We start from the raw sequence: 23,303 nt of genomic DNA on the forward strand, positions 1-23,303 counted from the left end.
ATATTCATATGATTAGTCTATTAATAAGTCTATTAGTCTATAAATATTTCTAGTGTAGTAAAATCAGTCGATGTTGTACTGTTCTAACAGTTACCCCTCAGATTCGATTTTTGTTTATGTGTCTCAATCTGGTGTGTCAGATCATCCTGAGCATCCTCATGCCCCCTGCCATCCTGCTACTAGACTTTAAGAGCCAGGCGGATATGTCCCATGTACCCCAGTCCCAGGAGGCTTTGCAGTTTATTTGGGACACGGGGAGACCAGAGGCAGCCCAGGAGGAGGGGCATACAGTAACTCAGGTGCCAAAATGTACACCATACACCAGTCTCTCTGAATTTCAGTCCTTCAAATCCTTTTAGGTTGGTATTCTAATGTGAGATTGATGCTAATGTTGATACCGGAGTCGTTTTTATTAGACATCAAATGGTAGGAAATGGACTGAAACAGGGAGGGACTTTTCTCATTATTGATTTGCGTTGCAAAGCGTTTTCTGATGTGTGCCCTAATGAACCATGATCTCGTGCTGCTCTGAAGGAGGGCCAGGATGTGGAGAAGGGGTCAGCATGCTGGGAGAGGATCTCAGACCCCGAAGCTGACACAGTCATACCCGTTACCACCCCGTGTCTCTTCTGGACCAGGAGGCTGTACGAGTTCTACAACACTCCGGTCGTCAAGTTCATGTTCCACACGGTGAGCTAGCAGCACCCCACTTCTGTTAATCACGGTCATTTCTCCCATACAGTTTGCAATATGTCGAGGGGGGGGGGGGGGGGTCATTATACTCTTCTACGCCTCAGGACATGCGTATTATACAAAGACCTTTTGTTGAAGATATTCCTCAGTCTGACACGAATGACAGTGATTAGACTCACTTAGATCCCTGTGTCTTGGTGACGTTCTCACTCTGGTCCGCGAGCTGACGCTTTTTTCACTGTGTGGTCTAGATGTCCTACCTGGCCTTTCTCATGCTGTTCTCCTACACTGTTCTGGTGAAGATGGAGGACCGGCCCAGCACTCAGGAGTGGCTTGTCATTGTCTATATTGTATCCACCGCGGTGGAGAAAATAAGAGAGGTGAGTGTGTAATACATTGAAGACTAAAACCTGCTCTGAGAGCAGCTGTATCATCTCTGGCATGTTAGACTCAAAAGGTCTGACACAGGTTATCCGCTATACCTGATAGGGAATTTCACATCTATCGATCCTTCTTTTCCTCTCTATTTCTCTCGCTCTCTACTTTCTCGTTCTCTTTTCACATGTTCTCCACCTCTTTTATCACTGTTCAACCTCACAACCAGTCTGAATACAACTTCACACATTTCCTTTATTTTTGACATGCAGTCTCATCTTTAACTTAGTAGGACATTGTAATTGCTCACCTTACAAATGCACTTGTTTGTAATTCAAACTTGATGATTGAAGAGTACCAGCAGCGTATATGATGATTGTATGTGAGTGGATGTGTGTAGAGTCAGTATAAATGTGTGTGTGTGAGCAAATGATGGAGTGAGTGTTTGTATGTGTGCTGGAGTGTCAGTGTGCGTAACTGTGTAGGGCCATGTGAGTGTGCATAGAGACAGTGCATATTGTTAGCAATTAAGCAGTCATTTTGGCATGGGGATAGAAGCTGTTCAGGAGCCTATTGGTGTTAGACAGTGCACTGGTAACGCTTGCCATGTGGAAGCAGAGAGAACAGTCTATGGCTTGGGTGGTTGGAGACTTTAATGATTTTCCGGGCCTTCCTTTCAAACCGCCTGATATAGAGGTCCTGGATGGCAGGGTACTCAGCCCCAGTACTGTCCGCACTACCCTCTGTAGTGTAAGATGATCAAGGGAAGTGCTATTGCTGTACCCTTATCCATCTCCTCCTCTGTTCCTCTGGTGATGTAGAGGTTAATCCAAGACCCGCAGTGCCTAGCCCCACTCCTATTCCCTGAGGTGCACTCATTTGTTGACTTCTATAATCGTTAAAACCTTGATTTCATACATGTTAACATTAGAAGCCTCCTCCCTAAGTTTTTTTTCTCTCACTTCTTTAGCACAGTCTGCCAACCCGAATGTCTTAGCCATGTCTGAATCATGGCTTAGGAAGACCACCAAAAACCTTGAAATTTCCATCCCTAACTATAACATTTTCCGCCAAGATAGAACTGCCAAAGGGGGCAGAGTTGCAATCTACTGCAGAGATAGCCTGCAGAGTTCTGTCCAGGTCTGTACCCAAACAATTTGAGATTCTACTTTTAAAAATCCACCTTTCCAGAAACAAGTCTCTCACCGTTGCCGCTTGCTATAGACCACCCTCTGCCCCCAGCTGTGCCCTGGACACCATATGTGAATTGATTGCCCCCCATCTATCTTCAGAGCTCGTGCTGCTAGGTGACCTAAACTGGGACATGCTTAACACCCCGGCCACCTACAATCTAAGCTTCATGCCCTCAATCTCACACAATTTATCAATGAACCTACTAGGTACAACCCCAAATTCGTAAACACGGACACCCTCGTAGATATCATCCAAACCAACTTGCCCTCCAAATACACTTCTGTTGTTTTCAACCAAGATCTCAGCCATCACTGCCTGCATCCGTAATTGGTCTGCGCTCAAACGACCACCCCTCATCAATGTAAAACGCTCCCTAAAACACTTCAGCGCGCAGGCCTTTCTAATTTGACCTGGCCGGGGTATCTTGGAATGATATTGACCTCATCCCCTCAGTAGAGGATGCCTGGTTATTCTTTAAAAGTGCTTTCCCCACCATCTTAAATAAGCATGTCCATTCAAAAAATGTAGAACCAGGAACAGATATGGCCCTTGGTTCACTCCAGACCTGACTGCCCTTTACCAGCACAAAAAACATCCTGTGGTGTACTGCATTAGCATTGAATAGCCCCTGCGATACGCAACTTTTCAGGGAAGTTAGGAACCAATATATACAGGCAGTTAGGAAAGTTAAGGCTAGCGTTTTCTAACAGAAATTTGCATTCTCTAGCACAAACTCAAAAAAGTTCTGGAACCCTAGGAAACACTTACCACCAATAAATCCACTATAATTGAGAATTTCAATAAGCATTTTTCCACCATGCTTTCAACCTGGCTACCCCGGTCAACTGCCCGGCACCCCCCACAGCTACCTGCCCAAGCCTACCCTATTTCTCCTTCACCAAAATCCAGATAGCTGATGTTCTAAAAGAGCTGCAAAATCTGAACCCCTACAAATCAGCCGGGCTAGACAATCTGGACCCTCTCTTTCTAAAATGATCTGCTGAAATTGTTGCAACCCCTATTACTAGCCTGTTCAACCTCTCTTTCGTATCGTCTGAGATTCCCAACGATTGGAAAGCTGCCGTGATCATCCCCCTCTTCAAAGGGGAGACACTCTAGACCCAAACTGCTACAGACCTATATCTATCCTATCTTTCTAAGGTTTGCGAAAGCCAAGTTAACAAACAGATAACCGACCATTTCGAATCCCACCGTACCTTCTCCGCTATGCAATCTGGTTTCAGAGCTGGTCATGGGTGCACCTCAGCCACGCTCAAGGTCCTAAACGATATCTTAACCGCCATTGATAAGAGACATTACTGTGCAGCCATATTCATCGACCTGGCCAAGGCTTTCGACTCTGTCAATCACCACATTCTTATTGGCAGACTCAACGGTCTTGGTTTCTCAAATGATTGCCTCGCCTAGTTCACCAACTACTTCTCTGATAGAGTTCAGTGTGTCAAATCAGAGGGCCTGTTGTCCGGACCTCTGGCAGTCTCTATGGGGTTGCCACAGGGTTTAATTCTCGGGCCGACTCTCTTCTCTGTATACATCAATGATGTCGCTCTTGCTGCTGGTGATTCTCTGATCCACCTCTACGGAGACGACACCATTCTGTATACTTCTGGCCCTTCTTTGGACACTGTGTTAACTAACCTCTAGAAGAGCTTCAATGCCATACAACTCTCATTCCATTGCCTCCAACTGCTCTTAAATGCAAGTAAAACTAAATGCATGCTCTTCAACCGATCGCTGTCCGCACCTGCCTGCCCGTTCAGCATCACTACTCTGGACGGTTCTATCTTAGAATACGTGGACAACCACAAATACCTAGGTGCCTGGTTAGACTGTAAACTCTCCTTCCAGACTCACATGAACCATCTATTTAGCAACAAAGCATCCTTCACACATGTTGCTAAATATACCCTCGTAAAACTGACCATCCTACCGATCCTCGACTTCGGTGATGTCATTTACAAAATAGCCTCCAACACTACTCAACAAATTGGATTCAGTCTATCACAGTGCCATCTGTTTTGTTACCAAAGCCCCATATACTACCCACCATTGCGACCTGTACGCTCTCGTTGGCTGGCCCTCGCTTCATACTCATCGCCAAACCCACTTGCTCCAGGTCATCTACAAGTCTCTGCTAGGTAAAGCCCCGCCTCATCTCAGCTCACTGGTCACCATAGCAGCACCCACCCGTAGCACTCGCTCCAGCAGGTATATCTCACTAGTCACCCCCAAAGCCAATTCCTCCTTTGGCTGCCTTTCCTTCCAGTTCTCTGCTGCCAATGACTGGAACGGACTGCAAAAATCACTGAAGCTGGAGACTCATATCTTCCTCACTAGCTTTAAGCACCAACTGTCAGAGCAGCTCACAGATCACTGCACCTGTACATAGCCCATCTGTAAATAGCCCATCCAACTACCTCATCCCCATACTGTATTTATTTATTTAGCTCCTTTGCACCCCAGTATATCTACTTGCACATTCATCTTCTGCACATCAATCTCCAGTATTTAATTGGTATATTGTAATTACTTCACCACTATGGCCTATTTATTGCCTACCTCCCTTATCTTTTTTGCACACACTGTATATAGACATTTTCTACTGTATTATTGACTGTTTGTTTATTCCATGTGTAACTCTGTGTTCTTGTATGTGTCGAACTGCTTTGCTTTATTCTTGACCAGGTCGTAGTTGTAAATGAGAACTTGTTCTAAACTAGCCTACCTGGTTAAATAAATGTGAAATAAAAAAATAAAAATTGAATTGCCATACCAGGCAGTGGGGGATTTGAGGGCCAATGCTGTAGTCCACCATCAGCTCCTTGGATTTACTAAAGTTGAGGGAGAGATTGTAGTTCCGGGCCCCACCCTGCAAGGTCACTACCTCCTCCCTGTAGGCCATCTCATTGTCGCCGGTGATCAGGCCTACCACCGTCGTGTCGTCAGAAAACTTGATGATGGTGTTGGATTCGTGCATGGCCACTCAGTCCTGGGTGAACATGAAGTACAGGAGGGGACAAAACACACACACCCCTGTGGGGTCCCCGTGTTGAGGATCAGCGTGGCAGATGTGATGTTGCCTACCCTCACTACCTGAGGTCGGCCCGTCGGGATGTCCAGGATCCAGTTGCAGAGGGAGGTGTTCAGTCCCAGAGTCCTAAGCTTGTTGACGAGCTTGGAGTGGACAATAGTGTGTGGACAAACACTGAACTGTAGTCAATGAACAGCATTCTCACATAGGTATTCTTAGTATCTAGGTGGATGTGTTATGCAGGTGAATGAGGACCCAAAAGCGACTTGGCGAAAACAGAGTTTTTAATCCAGTAAAGTAACTTTACAATCAAAAGGCATAATTCTACTCGTAATGACGAGAACAGACTGGAGACTTGATCAAGAACTGCAGGTTGCCTCGGGAAGGCACTTGAACGTAGCAGACTCAGACACCTGCTCACCACGCAGCATCTGAGGGAAACACGACACGACAGGGCGATACATAGACACAGCACGGTGAACAATAGACAAGGATCCGACAGGGCAGGAACGGAAAACAAGGAGAGAAATAGGGACTCTAATCAGGGAAAAGGATCGGGAACAGGTGTGGGAAGACTAAATGATTGATTAGGGGAATAGGAACAGCTGGGAGCAGGAACGGAACGATAGAGAGAAGAGAGAGAGGAAGGGAGAGAGAAAAAGGGGAACGAACCTAAAAAGACCAGCAGGGGGAAAATGAACAGAGGGAAAGCAAAATGACAAGACAATCTAAGACAAAACATGACAGTACCCCCCACTCACCGAGCGCCTCCTGGCGCACTCGAGGAGGAATCCTGGCGGCAACGGAGGAAATCATCAATAAGTGAACGGTCCAGCACGTCCCGAGACGGAACCCAACTCCTCTCCTCAGGACCGTAACCCTCCCAATCCACTAAGTATTGGTGACCCCGTCCCCGAGAACGCATGTCCATGATCCTACGTACCTTGTAAATAGGTGCGCTCTCGACAAGGACGGGAGGGGGGGAGGGAAGATGAACGGGGGTGCGAAGAAAGGGCTTGACACAGGAGACATGGAAGACAGGATGGACGCGACGAAGATGTCGCGGAAGAAGCAGTCGCACAGCGACAGGATTGACGACCTGGGAGACACGGAACGGACCAATGAACCGCGAGTCAACTTACGAGAAGCTGTCGTAAGAGGAAGGTTGCGAGTGGAAAGCCACACTCTCTGGCCGCAACAATACCTTGGACTCTTAATCCTGCGTTTATTGGCGGCTCTCACAGTCTGTGCCCTGTAACGGCAAAGTGCAGACCTCACCCTCCTCCAGGTGCGCTCACAACGTTGGACAAACGCTTGAGCGGAGGGAACGCTGGACTCGGCAAGCTGGGATGAGAACAGAGGAGGCTGGTAACCCAGACTACTCTGAAACGGAGATAACCCGGTAGCAGACGAAGGAAGCGAGTTGTGAGCGTATTCTGCCCAGGGGAGCTGTTCTGCCCAAGACGCAGGGTTTCTGAAAGAAAGGCTGCGTAGTATGCGACCAATCGTCTGATTGGCCCTCTCTGCTTGACCGTTAGACTGGGGATGAAACCCGGAAGAGAGACTGACGGACGCACCAATCAAACGACAGAACTCCCTCCAAAACTGTGACGTGAATTGCGGGCCTCTGTCTGAAACGGCGTCTAACGGGAGGCCATGAATTCTGAACACATTCTCGATGATGATTTGTGCCGTCTCCTTAGCGGAAGGAAGTTTAGCGAGGGGAATGAAATGTGCCGCCTTAGAGAACCTATCGACAACCGTAAGAATCACAGTCTTCCCCGCAGACAAAGGCAGACCGGTAATGAAGTCTAGGGCGATGTGAGACCATGGTCGAGAAGGAATGGGGAGCGGTCTGAGACGACCGGCAGGAGGAGAGTTACCCGACTTAGTCTGCGCGCAGTCCGAACAAGCAGCCACGAAACGGCGCGTGTCACGCTCCTGAGTCGGCCACCAAAAGCGCTGGCGAATAGACGCAAGAGTGCCTCGAACACCGGGATGACCAGCTAACTTGGCAGAGTGAGCCCACTGAAGAACAGCCAGACGAGTGGAAACAGGAACGAAAAGGAGGTTACTAGGACAAGCGCGCGGCGACGCAGTGTGCGTGAGTGCTTGCTTAACCTGTCTTTCAATTCCCCAGACTGTCAACCCGACAACACGCCCATAAGGAAGAATCCCCTCGGGATTAGTAGAAGCCACAGAAGAACTAAACAGACGGGATAAGGCATCAGGCTTGGTGTTTTTGCTACCCGGACGGTAAGAAATCACAAACTCGAAACGAGCGAAAAACAACGCCCAACGAGCTTGACGGGCATTAAGTCGTTTGGCAGAACGGATGTACTCAAGGTTCTTATGGTCTGTCCAAACGACAAAAGGAACGGTCGCCCCCTCCAACCACTGTCGCCATTCGCCTAGGGCTAAGCGGATGGCGAGCAGTTCGCGGTTACCCACATCATAGTTGCGCTCAGATGGCGACAGGCGATGAGAAAAATAAGCGCAAGGATGAACCTTATCGTCAGACTGGAAGCGCTGGGATAGAATGGCTCCCACACCTACCTCTGAAGCGTCAACCTCGACAATGAATTGTCTAGTGACGTCAGGAGTAACGAGGATAGGGGCGGACGTAAAACGTTCTTTTAGAAGATCAAAAGCTCCCTGGGCGGAACCGGACCACTTAAAACACGTCTTGACAGAAGTAAGAGCTGTGAGAGGGGCAGCAACTTGACCGAAATTACGAATGAAACGCCGATAGAAATTAGCGAAACCTAAAAAGCGCTGCAACTCGACACGTGACCTTGGAACGGGCCAATCACTGACAGCTTGGACCTTAGCGGAATCCATCTGAATGCCTTCAGCGGAAATAACGGAACCAAGAAAAGTAACGGAGGAGACATGAAAAGAGCACTTCTCAGCCTTCACGTAGAGACAATTCTCTAAAAGGCGCTGTAGAACACGTCGAACGTGCTGAACATGAATCTCGAGTGACGGTGAAAAAATCAGGATATCGTCAAGATAGACAAAAACAAAGATGTTCAGCATGTCTCTCAGAACATCATTAACTAATGCCTGAAAAACAGCTGGCGCATTGGCGAGACCAAACGGCAGAACCCGGTACTCAAAATGCCCTAACGGAGTGTTAAACGCCGTTTTCCACTCGTCCCCCTCTCTGATGCGCACGAGATGGTAAACGTTACGAAGGTCCAACTTAGTAAAGCACCTGGCTCCCTGCAGAATCTCGAAGGCTGATGACATAAGGGGAAGCGGATAACGATTCTTAACCGTTATGTCATTCAGCCCTCGATAATCCACGCAGGGGCGCAGAGTACCGTCCTTCTTCTTAACAAAAAGAACCCCGCCCCGGCCGGAGAGGAAGAAGGCACTATGGTACCGGCGTCAAGAGACACAGATAAATAATCCTCGAGAGCCTTACGTTCGGGAGCCGACAGAGAGTATAGTCTACCCCGAGGAGGAGTGGTCCCCGGAAGGAGATCAATACTACAATCATACGACCGGTGAGGAGGAAGGGAGTTGGCTCGGGACCGACTGAAGACCGTGCGCAGATCATGATATTCCTCCGGCACTCCTGTCAAATCGCCAGGTTCCTCCTGAGAAGTGGGGACAGAAGAAATGGGAGGGATGGCAGACATTAAACACTTCACATGACAAGAAACGTTCCAGGATAGGATAGAATTACTAGACCAATTAATAGAAGGATTATGACATACTAGCCAGGGATGACCCAAAACAACAGGTGTAAAAGGTGAACGAAAAATCAAAAAAGAAATAGTCTCACTGTGGTTACCAGATACTGTGAGAGTTAAAGGTAGTGTCTCAAATCTGATACTGGGAAGATGACTACCATCTAAGGCAAACATGGGCGTAGGCTTGTCTAACTGTCTGAAAGGAATGTCATGTTTCCGAGCCCATGCTTCGTCCATGAAACAACCCTCAGCCCCAGAGTCAATCAAGGCACTGCATGTAGCACCCGAACCGGTCCAGCGTAAATGGACCGACATAGTAGTACAGGATCTAGATGAAGAGACCTGAGTAGTAGCGCTCACCAGTAGCCCTCCGCTTACTGATGAGCTCTGGCCTTTACTGGACATGAATTGACAAAATGTCCATCAAATCCGCAATAGAGGCACAGGCGGTTGGTGATCCTCCGTTCCCTCTCCTTGGTCGAGATGCGAATACCTCCCAGCTGCATGGGCTCAGTCTCTGAGCCAGAGGAGGGAGATGGTTGCGATGCGGAGCAGGGAAACACCGTTGACGCGAGCTCTCTTCCACGAGCTTGGTGACGAAGATCTACCCGTCGTTCTATGCGGATGGCGAGAGCAATCAAAGAGTCCACACTGGAAGGAACCTCCCGAGAGAGAATCTCATCTTTGACCACTGCGTGGAGTCCCTCCAGAAAACGAGCGAGCAGCGCCGGCTCGTTCCAGTCACTAGAGGCAGCAAGAGTGCGAAACTCTATAGAGTAATCCGTTATGGATCGATCACCTTGGCATAGGGAAGCCAGGGCCCTAGAAGCCTCCCTACCAAAAACTGAACGGTCAAAAACCCGAATCATCTCCTCTTTAAAGTTCTGGTAATTGTTAGAACAATCAGCCCTTGCCTCCCAGATAGCTGTGCCCCACTCTCGAGCCCGGCCAGTAAGGAGTGAAATGACGTAAGCAACCCGAGCTCTCTCGCTAGAGTATGTGTTGGGTTGGAGAGAGAACACAATATCACACTGGGTGAGAAAGGAGCGGCACTCCGTGGGCTGCCCGGAGTAGCAAGGTGGGTTATTAACCCTAGGTTCCGGAGGCTCGGCAGGCCAGGAAGTAACAGGTGGCACGAGACGAAGACTCTGGAACTGTCCAGAGAGGTCGGAAACCTGAGCGGCCAGGTTCTCCACGGCATGGCGAGCAGCAGACAATTCCTGCTCGTGTCTGCCGAGCATGGCTCCTTGGATCTCGACGGCAGTGTTACGAGCATCTGTAGTCGCTGGGTCCATTCTTTGGTCGGATCCTTCTGTTATGCAGGTGAATGAGGACCCAAAAGCGACTTGGCGAAAACAGAGTTTTTAATCCAGTAAAGTAACTTTACAATCAAAAGGCATAATTCTACTCGTAATGACGAGAACAGACTGGAGACTTGATCAAGAACTGCAGGTTGCCTCGGGAAGGCACTTGAACGTAGCAGACTCAGACACCTGCTCACCACGCAGCATCTGAGGGAAACACGACACGACAGGGCGATACATAGACACAGCACGGTGAACAATAGACAAGGATCCGACAGGGCAGGAACGGAAAACAAGGAGAGAAATAGGGACTCTAATCAGGGAAAAGGATCGGGAACAGGTGTGGGAAGACTAAATGATTGATTAGGGGAATAGGAACAGCTGGGAGCAGGAACGGAACGATAGAGAGAAGAGAGAGAGGAAGGGAGAGAGAAAAAGGGGAACGAACCTAAAAAGACCAGCAGGGGGAAAATGAACAGAGGGAAAGCAAAATGACAAGACAATCTAAGACAAAACATGACAGGATGAGGGCAGTGTGGAGTGCAATTGAGATTGCATCGTCTATGGATCTGTTGGAGCGGTACGCAAATTGGAGTGGGTCTAGGGTTTCTGGGAAGAGGGAGTTGCTGTGTGCCATAACCAGCCTCTCAAAGCACTTCATGATTACAGACGTTGACTGTTACAGGGCGGTAGTCATTGTGACATGAAGCCTTAGAGTTCTTGGGAACAGGAATAATTGTGGTCTTCTTAAAACATGAGGGGATTACAGACTGGGACAAGGAGAGGTTGAAAATTACTGTTAATATCCCTGCCAGTCTTTCTGTACATGCTCTGAGAGCGCGCCCTGGTAGCTGTGTGTAGCTGCTGTGTAGCTGCTGTGTAGCCTAACCTACTATGTTTATGTTATTTATTTATTTTCTGAACCACTCCAAAACGAAGTTCCCTTGCGGGGAAAATAAAGTTCTTATTTTTGGTCTTCAACTTTACCATCAAGCACATGAGAATCACAATGATAACCAATCACACTGCCTGTCATTAGTTATACAGTATGCTTTATGACGTCACCATCGTGAGGCAAGAGGTTGCCAAGGGAGCCAACAAATCACTAGCCACATTGTGCTTCTCAAGTCACATCCTACATAGGAGTAGGCGATCTCTGGAATAGGCTAATACTTTTGAGGAGAGTGTTTGTAGTGCGTAAATGAACTAAAGGAAATAGAGATTAGCCAAGAGGATACCTACTAATGGGGAGAGGAGCATTGCTAAATGGACCTTGCATCGGGGGCAATAAGTGCCACCAGTTTTTGCAATCTATAGTTACCTATATTTCACTTATCATTCATTTCATCAAGACCGATACATCTATTGACATCATGTTTGTATGACTTAAAGAGATGCGCCGGAATTTTGGTGACTAACAAGTATTTTATAAACCTCCTGCTTTGGGCTGGATAGGTTAATGTGTAGTTTATACATGCATAATCTATGAGCGGAATTAGTTTTACCTCAATTAGCCACAAAATCCCTAGTTTGAAAGTGACGGTTTACTGGTGGCTGTGCAGTGCCATTATCCCTACATTTTCCCCACACCTGGGTAAGCCCCCTAGCAATTAGAGTTCTAGCTAATGAGCTTCAGCCCCTTGCCATTTGAGTGACAGCTAGCAAGTGGCAAGAGAGAGAGAGAGAGAGCAATGACGTTGTGTACATATGTGATGTAGTATGCAATTTTCTGGGACCACTTTTTGGCTCTTGAGCACTACTTTAACAACTGCTGGCTAAAAGGTATACACAACTACTGGAGAATCTCTTTAGACCCCCACAATAATAGACTGTTCCTCCTCTGCATTAGACTTTACATAGTGATTCTTTCTACCAGCTCTCACAGTTTCACATCAGAATGAGACGTTCATCCACGTTTCTCAAATGTCACACATCGCGCATCGCGCCGACAGAAACAAACATCTTTCTGGTAAGAAGAGGGGCGGGGGCATATGCCTTATGGCTAATGATACATGGTGTGATGAAAGAAACATACAGGAACTCAAATCCTTCTGTTCACCTGATTTAGAATTCCTCACAATCAAATGTCGACCGCATTATCTACCAAGAGAATTCTCTTCGATTATAATCACAGCCGTATATATTCCCCTCCAAGCAGACACATCGATGGCTCTGAACGAACTTTATTTGACTCTGCAAACTGGAATCCATTTATCCGGAGGCTGCATTCATTGTAGCTGGGGATTTTATCAAGGCTAATCTGAAAACAAGACTCCCTAAATTTTATCAGCATATCGATTGCGCAACCAGGGGTGGAAAAACCTTGGATCATTGTTACTCTAACTTCCGCGACACATATAAGGCCCTGCCCCGCCCTCCTTTCGGAAAAGCTGACCACGACTCCATTTTGTTGATCCCTGCCTACAGACAGAAACTAAAACAAGAGGCTCCCACACTGAGGTCTGTCCAACGCTGGTCCGACCAAGCTGACTCCACACTCCAAGACTGCTTCCATCACGTGGACTGGGATATGTTTCGTATTGCGTCAGATAACAACATTGACGAATACGCTGATTCGGTGTGCGAGTTCATTAGAACGTGCGTTGAAGATGTCGTTCCTATAGCAACGATTAAAACATTCCCTAACCAGAAACTGTGGATTGATGGCAGCATTCGCGTGAAACTGAAAGCGCGAACCACTGCTTTTAATCAGGGCAAGGTGACTGGTAACATGACCGAATACAAACAGTGCAGCTACTCCCTCCGCAAGGCTATCAAACAAGCTAAGCGTCAGTATAGAGACAAAGTAGAATCTCAATTCAACGGCTCAGACACAAGAGGTATGTGGCAGGGTCTACAGTCAATCACGGACTACAAGAAGAAAACAAGCCCAGTCACGGACCAGGATGTCTTGCTCCCAGGCAGACTAAATAACTTTTTTGCCCGCTTTGAGGACAATACAGTGCCACTGACACGGCCTGCATCGAAAACATGCGGACTCTCCTTCACTGCAGCCGAGGTGAGTAAGACATTTAAACGTGTTAACCCTCGCAAGGCTGCAGGCCCAGACGGCATCCCCAGCCGCGCCCTCAGAGCATGCGCAGACCAGCTGGCCGGTGTGTTTATGGACATATTCAATCAATCCCTATACCAGTCTGCTGTCCCCACATGCTTCAAGAGGGCCACCATTGTTCCTGTTCCCAAGAAAGCTAAGGTAACTGAGCTAAACGACTACCGCCCTGTAGCACTCACTTCCGTCATCATGAAGTGCTTTGAGAGACTAGTCGAGGACCATATCACCTCCACCCTACCTGACACCCTAGACCCACTCCAATTTGCTTACCGCCCAAATAGGTCCACAGACGATGCAATCTCAACCACACTGCACACTGCCCTAACCCATGTTGCTGATTTATGTGCTGTTGGGTTGTTTTTCAGCAGTTTCTTTCTGGTAGCTAGATGTGTTTTCTTTCTACTAACTGTATTGGTAAGTCATGGTATTTAACAAACTTCAAAGTACACTCAAAAAAAAATGATGGGTTCAACAAGCGTTCTTCTAAGATCCCCAAAGTTCGTCGAAGAACCCTAGGGTTCTTGGCACTGAAAATGGCCCCCAAAAGGTTCTTCCAAGAACCCCAAAGGACGGTGGGGTTCATCAAGGAACCTCCTTGGTTGGTGGGGGTTCTTGCAGGAACCTAAATTCCCAACTGAAACATTTGGATTTGAATTTGAAAAGGACAGCAGGTGCAGACACTTAACTGAAAAAGTAAAGATCTCTTCAAGTTAAGGTAAGGTTTGTCCCTTATATGATCTAAATTGATATTGTTTTATGACAATACCCATTTATCTTTTCATATTTGTGCAAATCTTTCGAAAACAGAAAAAGGACACAATTCAATGGATATCAATCAACAAAGAGGTAAGAATATGTAGGCCATAAGATTATGTTGAAGGCTAGCTTTATTGGGTGCAGATGCCTGAACTGGTCACTTTTGTGTCTGTAGGTATACAGAAAAGGAGGCAAACAAAGCCAATTGGTACTGGTTTGTTATTATGCAGATCACATTTACCCTCCTCCTCCCATCCCTCTTCAATGAATATCCTATAAGCCATAATGTTATGGACAAGGTATGTGTATTAAAACCATTATCAAAACAGTTTTTTTTCATTCACATAACCACAAAAACCAAGGTGTGAATACTGTTGTGTGCATGTTTTGTTAATCATCTGTATAATAAAACAATTTTGGATTCACAGACTTCACCCTCCCTACACCTCTGATGAATATAACAGGAAACCTGTTAGATCAACATTCACTACAAAATAATTCTGGCTATAGATACAGAGAACATCAACACATTATCATCAACACGCCAGAGGAAACACCAATTTGACTTGGGCCTCTGCTGGGAGTTTACCTCATATTTGGATTTTTTTCATTCTGCTTTGCCACTAAAATCATTAACACTGACAACTAAAATATTGTTTATTTTAATGCATATGATTAATAATATGATAATAATAAGGGGGTAGTTAAGGAAATTAACCCCAAAAGGTTCTTTGAGGATCCAGTGAAAGGGGTTATTTTTTTTCAGATTGTATTTAACAAAACAGCATTCACACCTTGGTCTTCGTGGTGAATGTGAATGAAAAAAACTGTTTTGATAATGGTTTTAATACACATACCTTGTGCATAATGTAGAGGCCTCTGGGATATTCATTGAAGAGGTAAGGGAGGAGGAGGGTAAATGTGATCTGCATAACATACCAATAGACATACCTTTGTACGCCTCCTCGTCTATATACCTGCAGACACAGACACCAAAGTGAGCAGTTCAGTCATCTGCACGCAATACAGCTAGCCGTCAACATATTCTTACCTCTTTGTTGATTGATATCCATTGAACTGTGTCCATTTTCTGTTTTAGAAAGACGGGCAAAAATATGAAAAGATAGATGGTATCATCATGAAACAATATCAATTTAGATCATATGGGGACAAACCTTAACTGAAATGTAACGACCTCCTCAATTTAGGGTAAGTGCCGAGACCTGCTGTTCTTTCAAATTCAAATGTTTCAGTTGGGCAGTTAGGTTCCTGCAAGATCCCCCACCAACTACCTCCAATGGGGTTCTTGGAAGAACATTTTGGGGCCATGTTCAGTGCCAAGAACCCAAAGGTTCTCCAAAGAACTTTGGGGATCTTAGCAGAACCCCTCATTTTTTGAGTGTAGTTATACCAATTTGTAGCAGACAGATGGAAGTTGTTCCTATCACATTTGAATGTAGTAACAATCTCTGAGAAATTGACAAACAATTTGTATTTAACTAGGCAAGTCAGTTAGGAACAAATTCTTATTTACAATGACGGCCTAGGAACAGTAGGTTAACTGCCTTGTTCGGGGGGCGGAACAACAGATTTTTACCTTGTCAGCTCGGGGATTCAATCTGGCAACCTTTCGATTAGTGGCCCAACACTAGGCTACCTGCCACCTCACAATTCAACAATCAGTGGTGTAAAGCACTTAAGTAAAAATACTTTAAAATACTACTTACTGTAAGTAGTTTTTTGGGGTATCTGTAAATTACTATTTACTTTTTTTTTTTACATTTACTTCACCACATTCCTAAAGAAAACAATGTACTTTTTACTCCATATATTTTCCCCGACTCCCAAAAGTAAACATTACATGTTGAATGCTTAGCAGGACAGGGAAATGGTCAAATTCACGCACTTATGAAGGGAACACGTGGTCATCCCTACTACCACCTGGCAGACTCACTAAATGCAAATGCATCGCTTGTAAATTATGTGTTGGAGTGTACCCCTGGCTATCTGTAAAAAATGTCATCAAGAAAATGGAGCTGTCTTCTTTGCTTAATATAAGGAATTTGAAATTATTTATACTTTTACTTTTGATACTTAAGTATATTTACAATTGCACTTTAACTTCGTAGTCATTGTTTGATTTCAAATCCAAACTTTGAGCATTGAGCCAAAATAAGAATAATTACTGAGGGCACTGTAAATCATATCGTAGGCCTAATAGTACGGTGGAGCTCTTTATACTTGTACACAATATAGCTGAGTGACAGTTATATTGCCTTAAAAAAGCCTTACCTTAAGGCTTTTCTACTTGTAACAAATTCTAGATCTAACGTCTAATTTACCACAAAATCGTTTTGTTGAAATATCCCCAAAAGTTGTGATGAGACAGAGGGATTTTTTTTGTTGAGCAAGAGCAGTGGCAGCCAGTGAAAGTGTTTGGAAAATTATTGGGTGACATCTTGAATTTCAATTTGTTTAAAAAAATATATACAAGTAGAAAAGCCTTAAGGTAAGGCTTTTTTTGTCAGTGACACTCATATTTGTCTCCGTTAAAAATCATCGCACTCCTAAAATGTAGGCTATGAAAACGTAGCTCAAGAGAAATTGAAAATCTCTCTAACTTTGCTCTTTTCAAACTACGACTGTATAGCCTCATATAATGGTCCATGTGAGAAGCTCTGCTAATTTAACCCATTTCTTAGGTTATTTCTGCACATTTTGATATTGCCTATAGTGACCATGGCTGGCAAGTGATCTGCGTTACATGACTCAAATCACATTGCGAGACTTGTGTTCGGGACCAGTTCTTGCGGTAACGGGTGGGAGTCGGACAGAGACAGACAGTTGGTGCGGTATGAAAAGCTGCGGAGCGGGACGGGAGCGGGTTGAATTCATCAGTCCCGCGCAGACCTCTACTCTGCACCCACTCAGTGTACTTCTACTACTAGCCCGTGAATGTTCATTTGCTGCAGACGCGTTTCTGTTTAAACTGTCTTACCACAGCTGTTCCACAATTTCAGACGACCACACTGGTAGCTACAGTATCCCAATCCTACTACTTCACTGTCTCAATTTACCAGTACAACTCAAATATGTAGCTGCAAGACAAACAAAGCTGGCAACAAAAAAAAATGCAGACAAAAGTTGTGATTTACCGTCACATACAACTAGCTTCAACATGAATGGACTACATGTAATGTGAATTAATTAGGAAAAGTGGCTAACACTGGCATCCATTGCATCGCCTTTTATTTTCGGTGTGAGCGGTCTTCTGATTCTGGTCATAGAATACATGCATACACAATGTCTTGTATTAAGTCACCATTGTAATTCAAGGAATTGCTGTGGGAGACAAAAGAGGTATGATTTCAATTCCATGGCTGGATCAAGCTACAGTTCTACATGTTCTATTGTTGAGTCAAATTTCATTCTAATTTAAAAGTTTAGGGCTAATCAGATAATCAACAGCAGCCCCTAAACAAATGGCTTTACTTTACTACTATGCAGCCCATTGGCCTTAAGGAGGGAACACATTTGGGACACAGCCTAAATGTGTGTACTGGCTTTTTATGATAAAAAAAGTCCAATAAATCAGTAAATGTGACAAATGTGTGGGTTGTCTGCCTGTTAGGTGTTCATGTCGGAGCCGAGGAAGCCCAGTCAGAAGCTGAAGGTGTGGTTCGGAGAGTACTGGAACGTGTCTGACTTCCTGGCCATCCTCCTCTTCCTGGTGGGGCTGGCACTGCGCTGGCACAGCGGGTCCTACCGGACGGCAGGGCGGATCACCTACTGCCTGGACATCATCTTCTGGTATGTCCGGATGCTGGACCTGCTAGCGGTCAACCAGCACGCTGGACACTACCTCACCATGATCACCAAGATGGTGAGTACAGCCTTTCCTTCCTTGGGCTAACATCTAGGGTACGTACAAAACTATATTCCCTATATAGTGCACTACTTTTGTAAGCCATTTCAGGCACACCCTACTGGGTTAGTGTAATAGAGATCCTGAGTGACGCAGCGGTCTAAGGCACTGCAGCGCAGTGCTAGAGGCGTCACTACAGACCAGTGTTCAATCCCGGGCTGTATCACAATAGGCGGCTCACAATTGGCCCAGCGTCGTCCGGGTTAGGAGAGGTTTTGGCCAGGGTAGGCCGTCATTGTAAATAAGAATTTGTTCTTAACTGACTTACCTAGTTAAATAAAGGTTAAATAAAATGCATAGCTCCACCTAATCACAGCCCAGTGTTTTTAGAATCTTGGTCTATAGCCCTCAAACACAACTCTGGAACTCAATGTCACGATCGTCCATTTGAGGAGACCGCAGCGTGGTGTGAATACATACTTTTAATTATAGCCGGGGAAAAAACGGAAGTACACTAAACAAACTAAACAAACTAACCAGACACACGTGACCGCTATAGAAACTGAGTGCTAACATGCAACATCACATAGACAATAACCCACGAACCACAATACAAAACAGGCTACCGAAATATGGTTCCCAATCAGAGACAAAGACAATCACCTGCCACTGATTGAGAATCATATCAGGCCAAAACACATAGAAACAGACTAACTAGTCATGCAACATAGAATGCCCACTCATATCACACCCTGACTAAACAAAACATAGAAACAAACAACGTAAATAATGGTCAGAGTGTGACACTCAAAGCCAGTTCCACTGCATTTTTCCATTGTTCCCTTCAAATCAGGGAGTGATTTAGACTTGGGATACCAGGTGTGTGCAATTAATTATCAGGTAGAACAGAAAACCAGCATGCTCCGGACCTCGTAGGGTAAGAGTTGAATACCCCTGGTTTATAAGGACCCAAAGGGATGCACATTGTAGTTCTAGTCTAGCAATGAAATATCTGATAAAGCGAATCAAGGGCTTGTTGATGAGAATCAGGGATTTTATTTTGTTGCTTGGACAACTAAAATGTGCACCCTTGTGTGACGCCCTAGCACCAGGATAAAACAAACAGACTTGTGCCTCATAGGGATGTGACGGTCATGGAATTTTGGATAACATTTATTGGTCAGCCAAATGACTGTGGTCACCATTATAGAATTAGTAGAACCGGCGTCCCCATTCAAATAATTGATGGCATAATGGGTGTACTGGTGGCCATTGCGAGTGTACCCATAGGATCAAAGCAGGAAATAAAAGCAGGAAGTGTACCCATCAATATGTCCTATGATTTGCGATTTGTGATGTGATTACTATGGAAATTACCAGCCAGCCATGGCGGGGGAGTTTATTAGCCAAATTTCCAGGCTTAGATGTTCCAAGCCCGTTCTATTCATTATATTTCTAGGTGTGCTGCTGCTGCAGGGAGCGGGGCGTTGTCTAGGGTTGTTTCAGCAGGGAGCAACAAAGTTTCATTATGTTGTAAAGAGTCCATGTTACCGCAGAAACGGGCTCAACCGCACAAATGCCTGACAATCTCTTCTTCAGTCAGCTGTTCGTTCCAGAAAAAAGGAAACAGTTATGACGGTTATTTTATTTTCATGGTGGTCTTCATACATAACCGTTGGTTACATAGTTATACGGTAATTGTGCCAGCCCTAATGCCACAGCATAGGGAAGTATTCAGACCCCTTTACTTGGTGGAGGCCCCTGTGTTCTTGGGGACCTTCAACGCTGCAGACATTTTTTGGTAACCTTTCCCAGATCTGTGCCTCGACACAATCCTGTCTCGGAACTGTACGGACAATTACTTCGTCCTCATGGCTTGGTTTTTGCTCTGACACGCGCTGTCAACTGTGGGACCTTATATAGACAGGTGTGGGCATTTCCAAATCATGTCCAATCAATTGAATTTACCACAGGTGTAAAAACAAGGATGATCAATGGAAACCGGATGCACCTGATCTCAAGTTCGAGTCTCATAGCGAAGGTCTGAATACTTATGTAAATAAGGTATTTCAGTTTCAGTATTTCCTGTTTTCACTTTGTCATTATGGGATATTGTGTGTAGATTGATGAGGATGTATTTTTATTTGATAAATTTTTAAAAAGTCTGTAACGGAACAAAATGTGGAAAAGGGTCAAGGGGTCTGAATACTTTCCGAATGCACTGTAGTTCTAAAAAGGGCTTAAAATTGAACATTTTATTGTGATAAAAAAACAAGAAACAATGTGTGATACAAATGTAAAAAGTCAAACATCCTTCCTTTCAATTAAGTTTCCATGTGAGAATTGCCAGAACACTCTGAGATAACCCAAAATATTTACCACTCCCGCTTGCGTGGAATCGCCCATTTTAAAATATTTTCCTCTATGTTCTCGACCCATCTGCTCAGACCAGTAACATGTTTTACATTGTGGTCATGATGGCCATCGTGCTGCTGAGTTTCGGGGTGTCCAGGAAGGCCATCTTATCTCCAGACGAAGCTCCGTCATGGAGCCTGCTCAGAGATGTGGTCAACCAGCCATACTGGATGATGTTTGGAGAAGGGTACCCCGATGAAATAGACGGTGAGTAACTACTAACCGGTGACCAGTTACAGTTGTGCTTCCGTTTGGTTGGAGTTGCTTGCAACACCAGAGTTGTGGGGGTGACTCCTGCATGGGCCACAGTCAATGGGAATATGGTGCCATTTGAGACACCTTGTCCCTTTTGTGTTTATGGCAGCCTGTGCAGAAGGCAAGCCGTGTGCCCCCGGGGCTTTCCTCCACCCTTTCCTCCAGGCCGTCTACCTCTTCTTCCAGTACCTCATCATGGTCAACGTCCTCCTTGCCCTTCTCAAGTAGGGACTCTAAACCCTCCATTAAAAAATATAAATTATCTTTTGAATCTGTCTTTCTCTGCCTGATTGTGTCTTCCTGTTTATGCTTTTATGTACAAATTGGGTTTTGCAGCATCTCTCAGTGCTTTACGGTTTGTTATGGATCTTTTTTTTTTGACAGCAATGTCTACTTTAAAATGAAGTCCACGTCCAAAAAGCTGTGGATGTACAACCGTTACCGTTACATTATGACCTATCAGGAGAAGCCGTGGCTGCCCCGCCCCTCATCAGCCTGAGTCACGTGACCCTGTGTGTGACCGCCATTTACCGGAAACACAGGGGCTTATCTGAGAAGGAGAGGGACTCCTGTCGGCTTAGTGAGTGTGTGTGTGTGTGTGTGTGTGTGTGTGTGTGTGTGTGTGTGTGTGTGTGTGTGTGTGTGTGTGTGTGTGTGTGTGTGTGTGTGTGTGTGTGTGTGTGTGTGTGTGTGTGTGGGCGCGTGTTTTTGGATGAGTACAACTAATTTAACCTTAGTCTCCTATGCTGTTGTTCTATGACAGTATTGATTCAAAGCATTTCCATGTGGTAGGAAAATGCTACAGTACTTCTAAGTGAGTGTATGTGTGTTTGAAATATGGACTTGTTTGTAATCTTTCTCTCCCTCTGTCAGAGCTTTACCTCGGCCGAGAGGAGCTGAAGAGGCTTCATGAGTTTGAGGATAGGTGTGTGATGGCGTATTTCCACAAGAAAAAACAAGATGTTCTCTGCAGCCAGATCCACAGGATCCGAACCACTGCAGAAAGGTGAGACTGAGATTTCGATAGCCATAGAGTTTTCAATAGCCATAGAGATACCCTTTTTGTGACTCCCCTGAATGTCTCTGTGTCCTTGACCTGACAGGGCTGAGGAGATGGGTGTAGTTATTGGTGAGGTGTCTGAAAGGGTCCATTTCATCCAGGACAGCCTGCAGGTGCTGGACAGCCAGCTGGGCCAGCTGCAGGTCCTGTCCGCCCTGGCCGTGGACACCCTCACCCTACTGTCGGCCTCTGACAGCCTGCAGCAGAAGGAAGCCCACCTGGGACACTGCCGGCCAATTGCCCACTCCCATCACCACTCACCCAACAGCTGTACCCTCCCCCACATTGACATCACGCCCTGCCACACACCCAAGGCCTACCACAGCACCCCACCATCCCTGCTGTGGGGCCTCACCTCCCTCAGCCACCGTCCGCCACTGGAGTGGCACCCGGGAACATGGGGGGACAGTGGCCGTGAGGGGTGGGGGGCTGGCGAGACAAAAGAGGAAGAGGAGGTACAGAGTATCATGGTGCATCACGGTGGCGAGGTATGGCCGGTTGGTTTTGGCTTTGGCCCGCATGACTCTCTGCCTCACCTGGGCGGTGCAGGGCTCAGAGACAAGACCCCCTGTGAGTCGTGCGGGCCTTCCCACTGTGGCTCTCCCCTGCACCCCTGGACCTGGGCTGTAGAGGGTTCTCTGGAAAACCCCCACTGCAAACCCTGGGCCTACTACGACCCTGAGATGTCCATGGAGGAGGACAAAGAGGGGGAGGTTGGGCAGCCCTTTAATGTGGATGTGTCGAGGGCCTCTAGCCATGACTTTCTGTTGTTGGACCCCCAGGACGAGAGAGGCTGTGGGGCCATGGGTTTGGTGAACCCTTCCTTCTGTAAGGATGACGACCCTGGGGCAGCTAGCTCCAGACTGGGCCAGTGGGGCAGGAAGTGTCCTCATCGGTGGACATGTCTGTCCAAGGACCAGCCGCATAGACACAGGCGCTCTCCTTCCTCTAGCATGGACAACATGGCTCTATCTAATCCCTCCCTGAGGCCATTACAAGCCTCTTTCCCCGCCCTCGACTGCCTATCAGGGGAGCGGATCTTCACAGCTGACATACCCCTTGGCTGCAGTAAAAGCAGAGGTATTGTACCACCCTCTTATGCTTGGTGAGCATTAGCAACAACGTGCAAAGAAGGCTCAGTAACCCAATATTTTATTTTGTCATCACATGTGTATTATGTACCTCATTTCAAATCAAATCCAATGTTATTTGTCACATGCTTCGTAAACAACAGGTGTAGACTAACAATGAAGTGCTTCTTAATGGGCCCTTCCCAACAATGCAGAAATAAAAAAAAGAGAAGTAGTAGAAAAACAATAACACAAGGAATAAATACATCATGAGGAACGATAACTTGGCTTTATACACGGGGTACCAGTACTGAGTCGATGTGCAGGGGTGCGAGGTAATTGAGGTAGATATGTACATATAGGTAGGGATAAAGTGACTAGGCAATGGGATAGATAATATACAGTAACAGCAGCGTGCAGTATTTGATGAGGCAAAATAGTTTGTGCAAAAAGGGTCAATGTAGCTATTGGTTAACTATTTAACTAACTA

The 23,303-nt window shown here is 46.0% G+C and overlaps 1 protein-coding gene across 1 annotated transcript in view; it reads left to right on the top strand.

Moving 5' to 3' along the window:
- LOC124034896 (transient receptor potential cation channel subfamily M member 6-like) overlaps nucleotides 1–23,303 on the top strand; it is a 75,337-nt gene that overhangs the window by 28,615 nt on the left and 23,419 nt on the right. The window contains 10 exon segments of the mRNA XM_046348296.1: nucleotides 141–299; nucleotides 535–690; nucleotides 945–1,073; nucleotides 17,780–18,031; nucleotides 20,461–20,677; nucleotides 20,793–20,907; nucleotides 21,068–21,159; nucleotides 21,162–21,263; nucleotides 21,557–21,689; nucleotides 21,787–22,823. Coding sequence (XP_046204252.1) covers nucleotides 141–299; nucleotides 535–690; nucleotides 945–1,073; nucleotides 17,780–18,031; nucleotides 20,461–20,677; nucleotides 20,793–20,907; nucleotides 21,068–21,159; nucleotides 21,162–21,263; nucleotides 21,557–21,689; nucleotides 21,787–22,823 — 2,392 coding nt within the window.

This window comes from Oncorhynchus gorbuscha, linkage group LG05 (assembly GCF_021184085.1).
Source record: "Oncorhynchus gorbuscha isolate QuinsamMale2020 ecotype Even-year linkage group LG05, OgorEven_v1.0, whole genome shotgun sequence".
In the NCBI taxonomy this organism is placed as follows: Eukaryota; Metazoa; Chordata; class Actinopteri; order Salmoniformes; family Salmonidae; genus Oncorhynchus; species Oncorhynchus gorbuscha.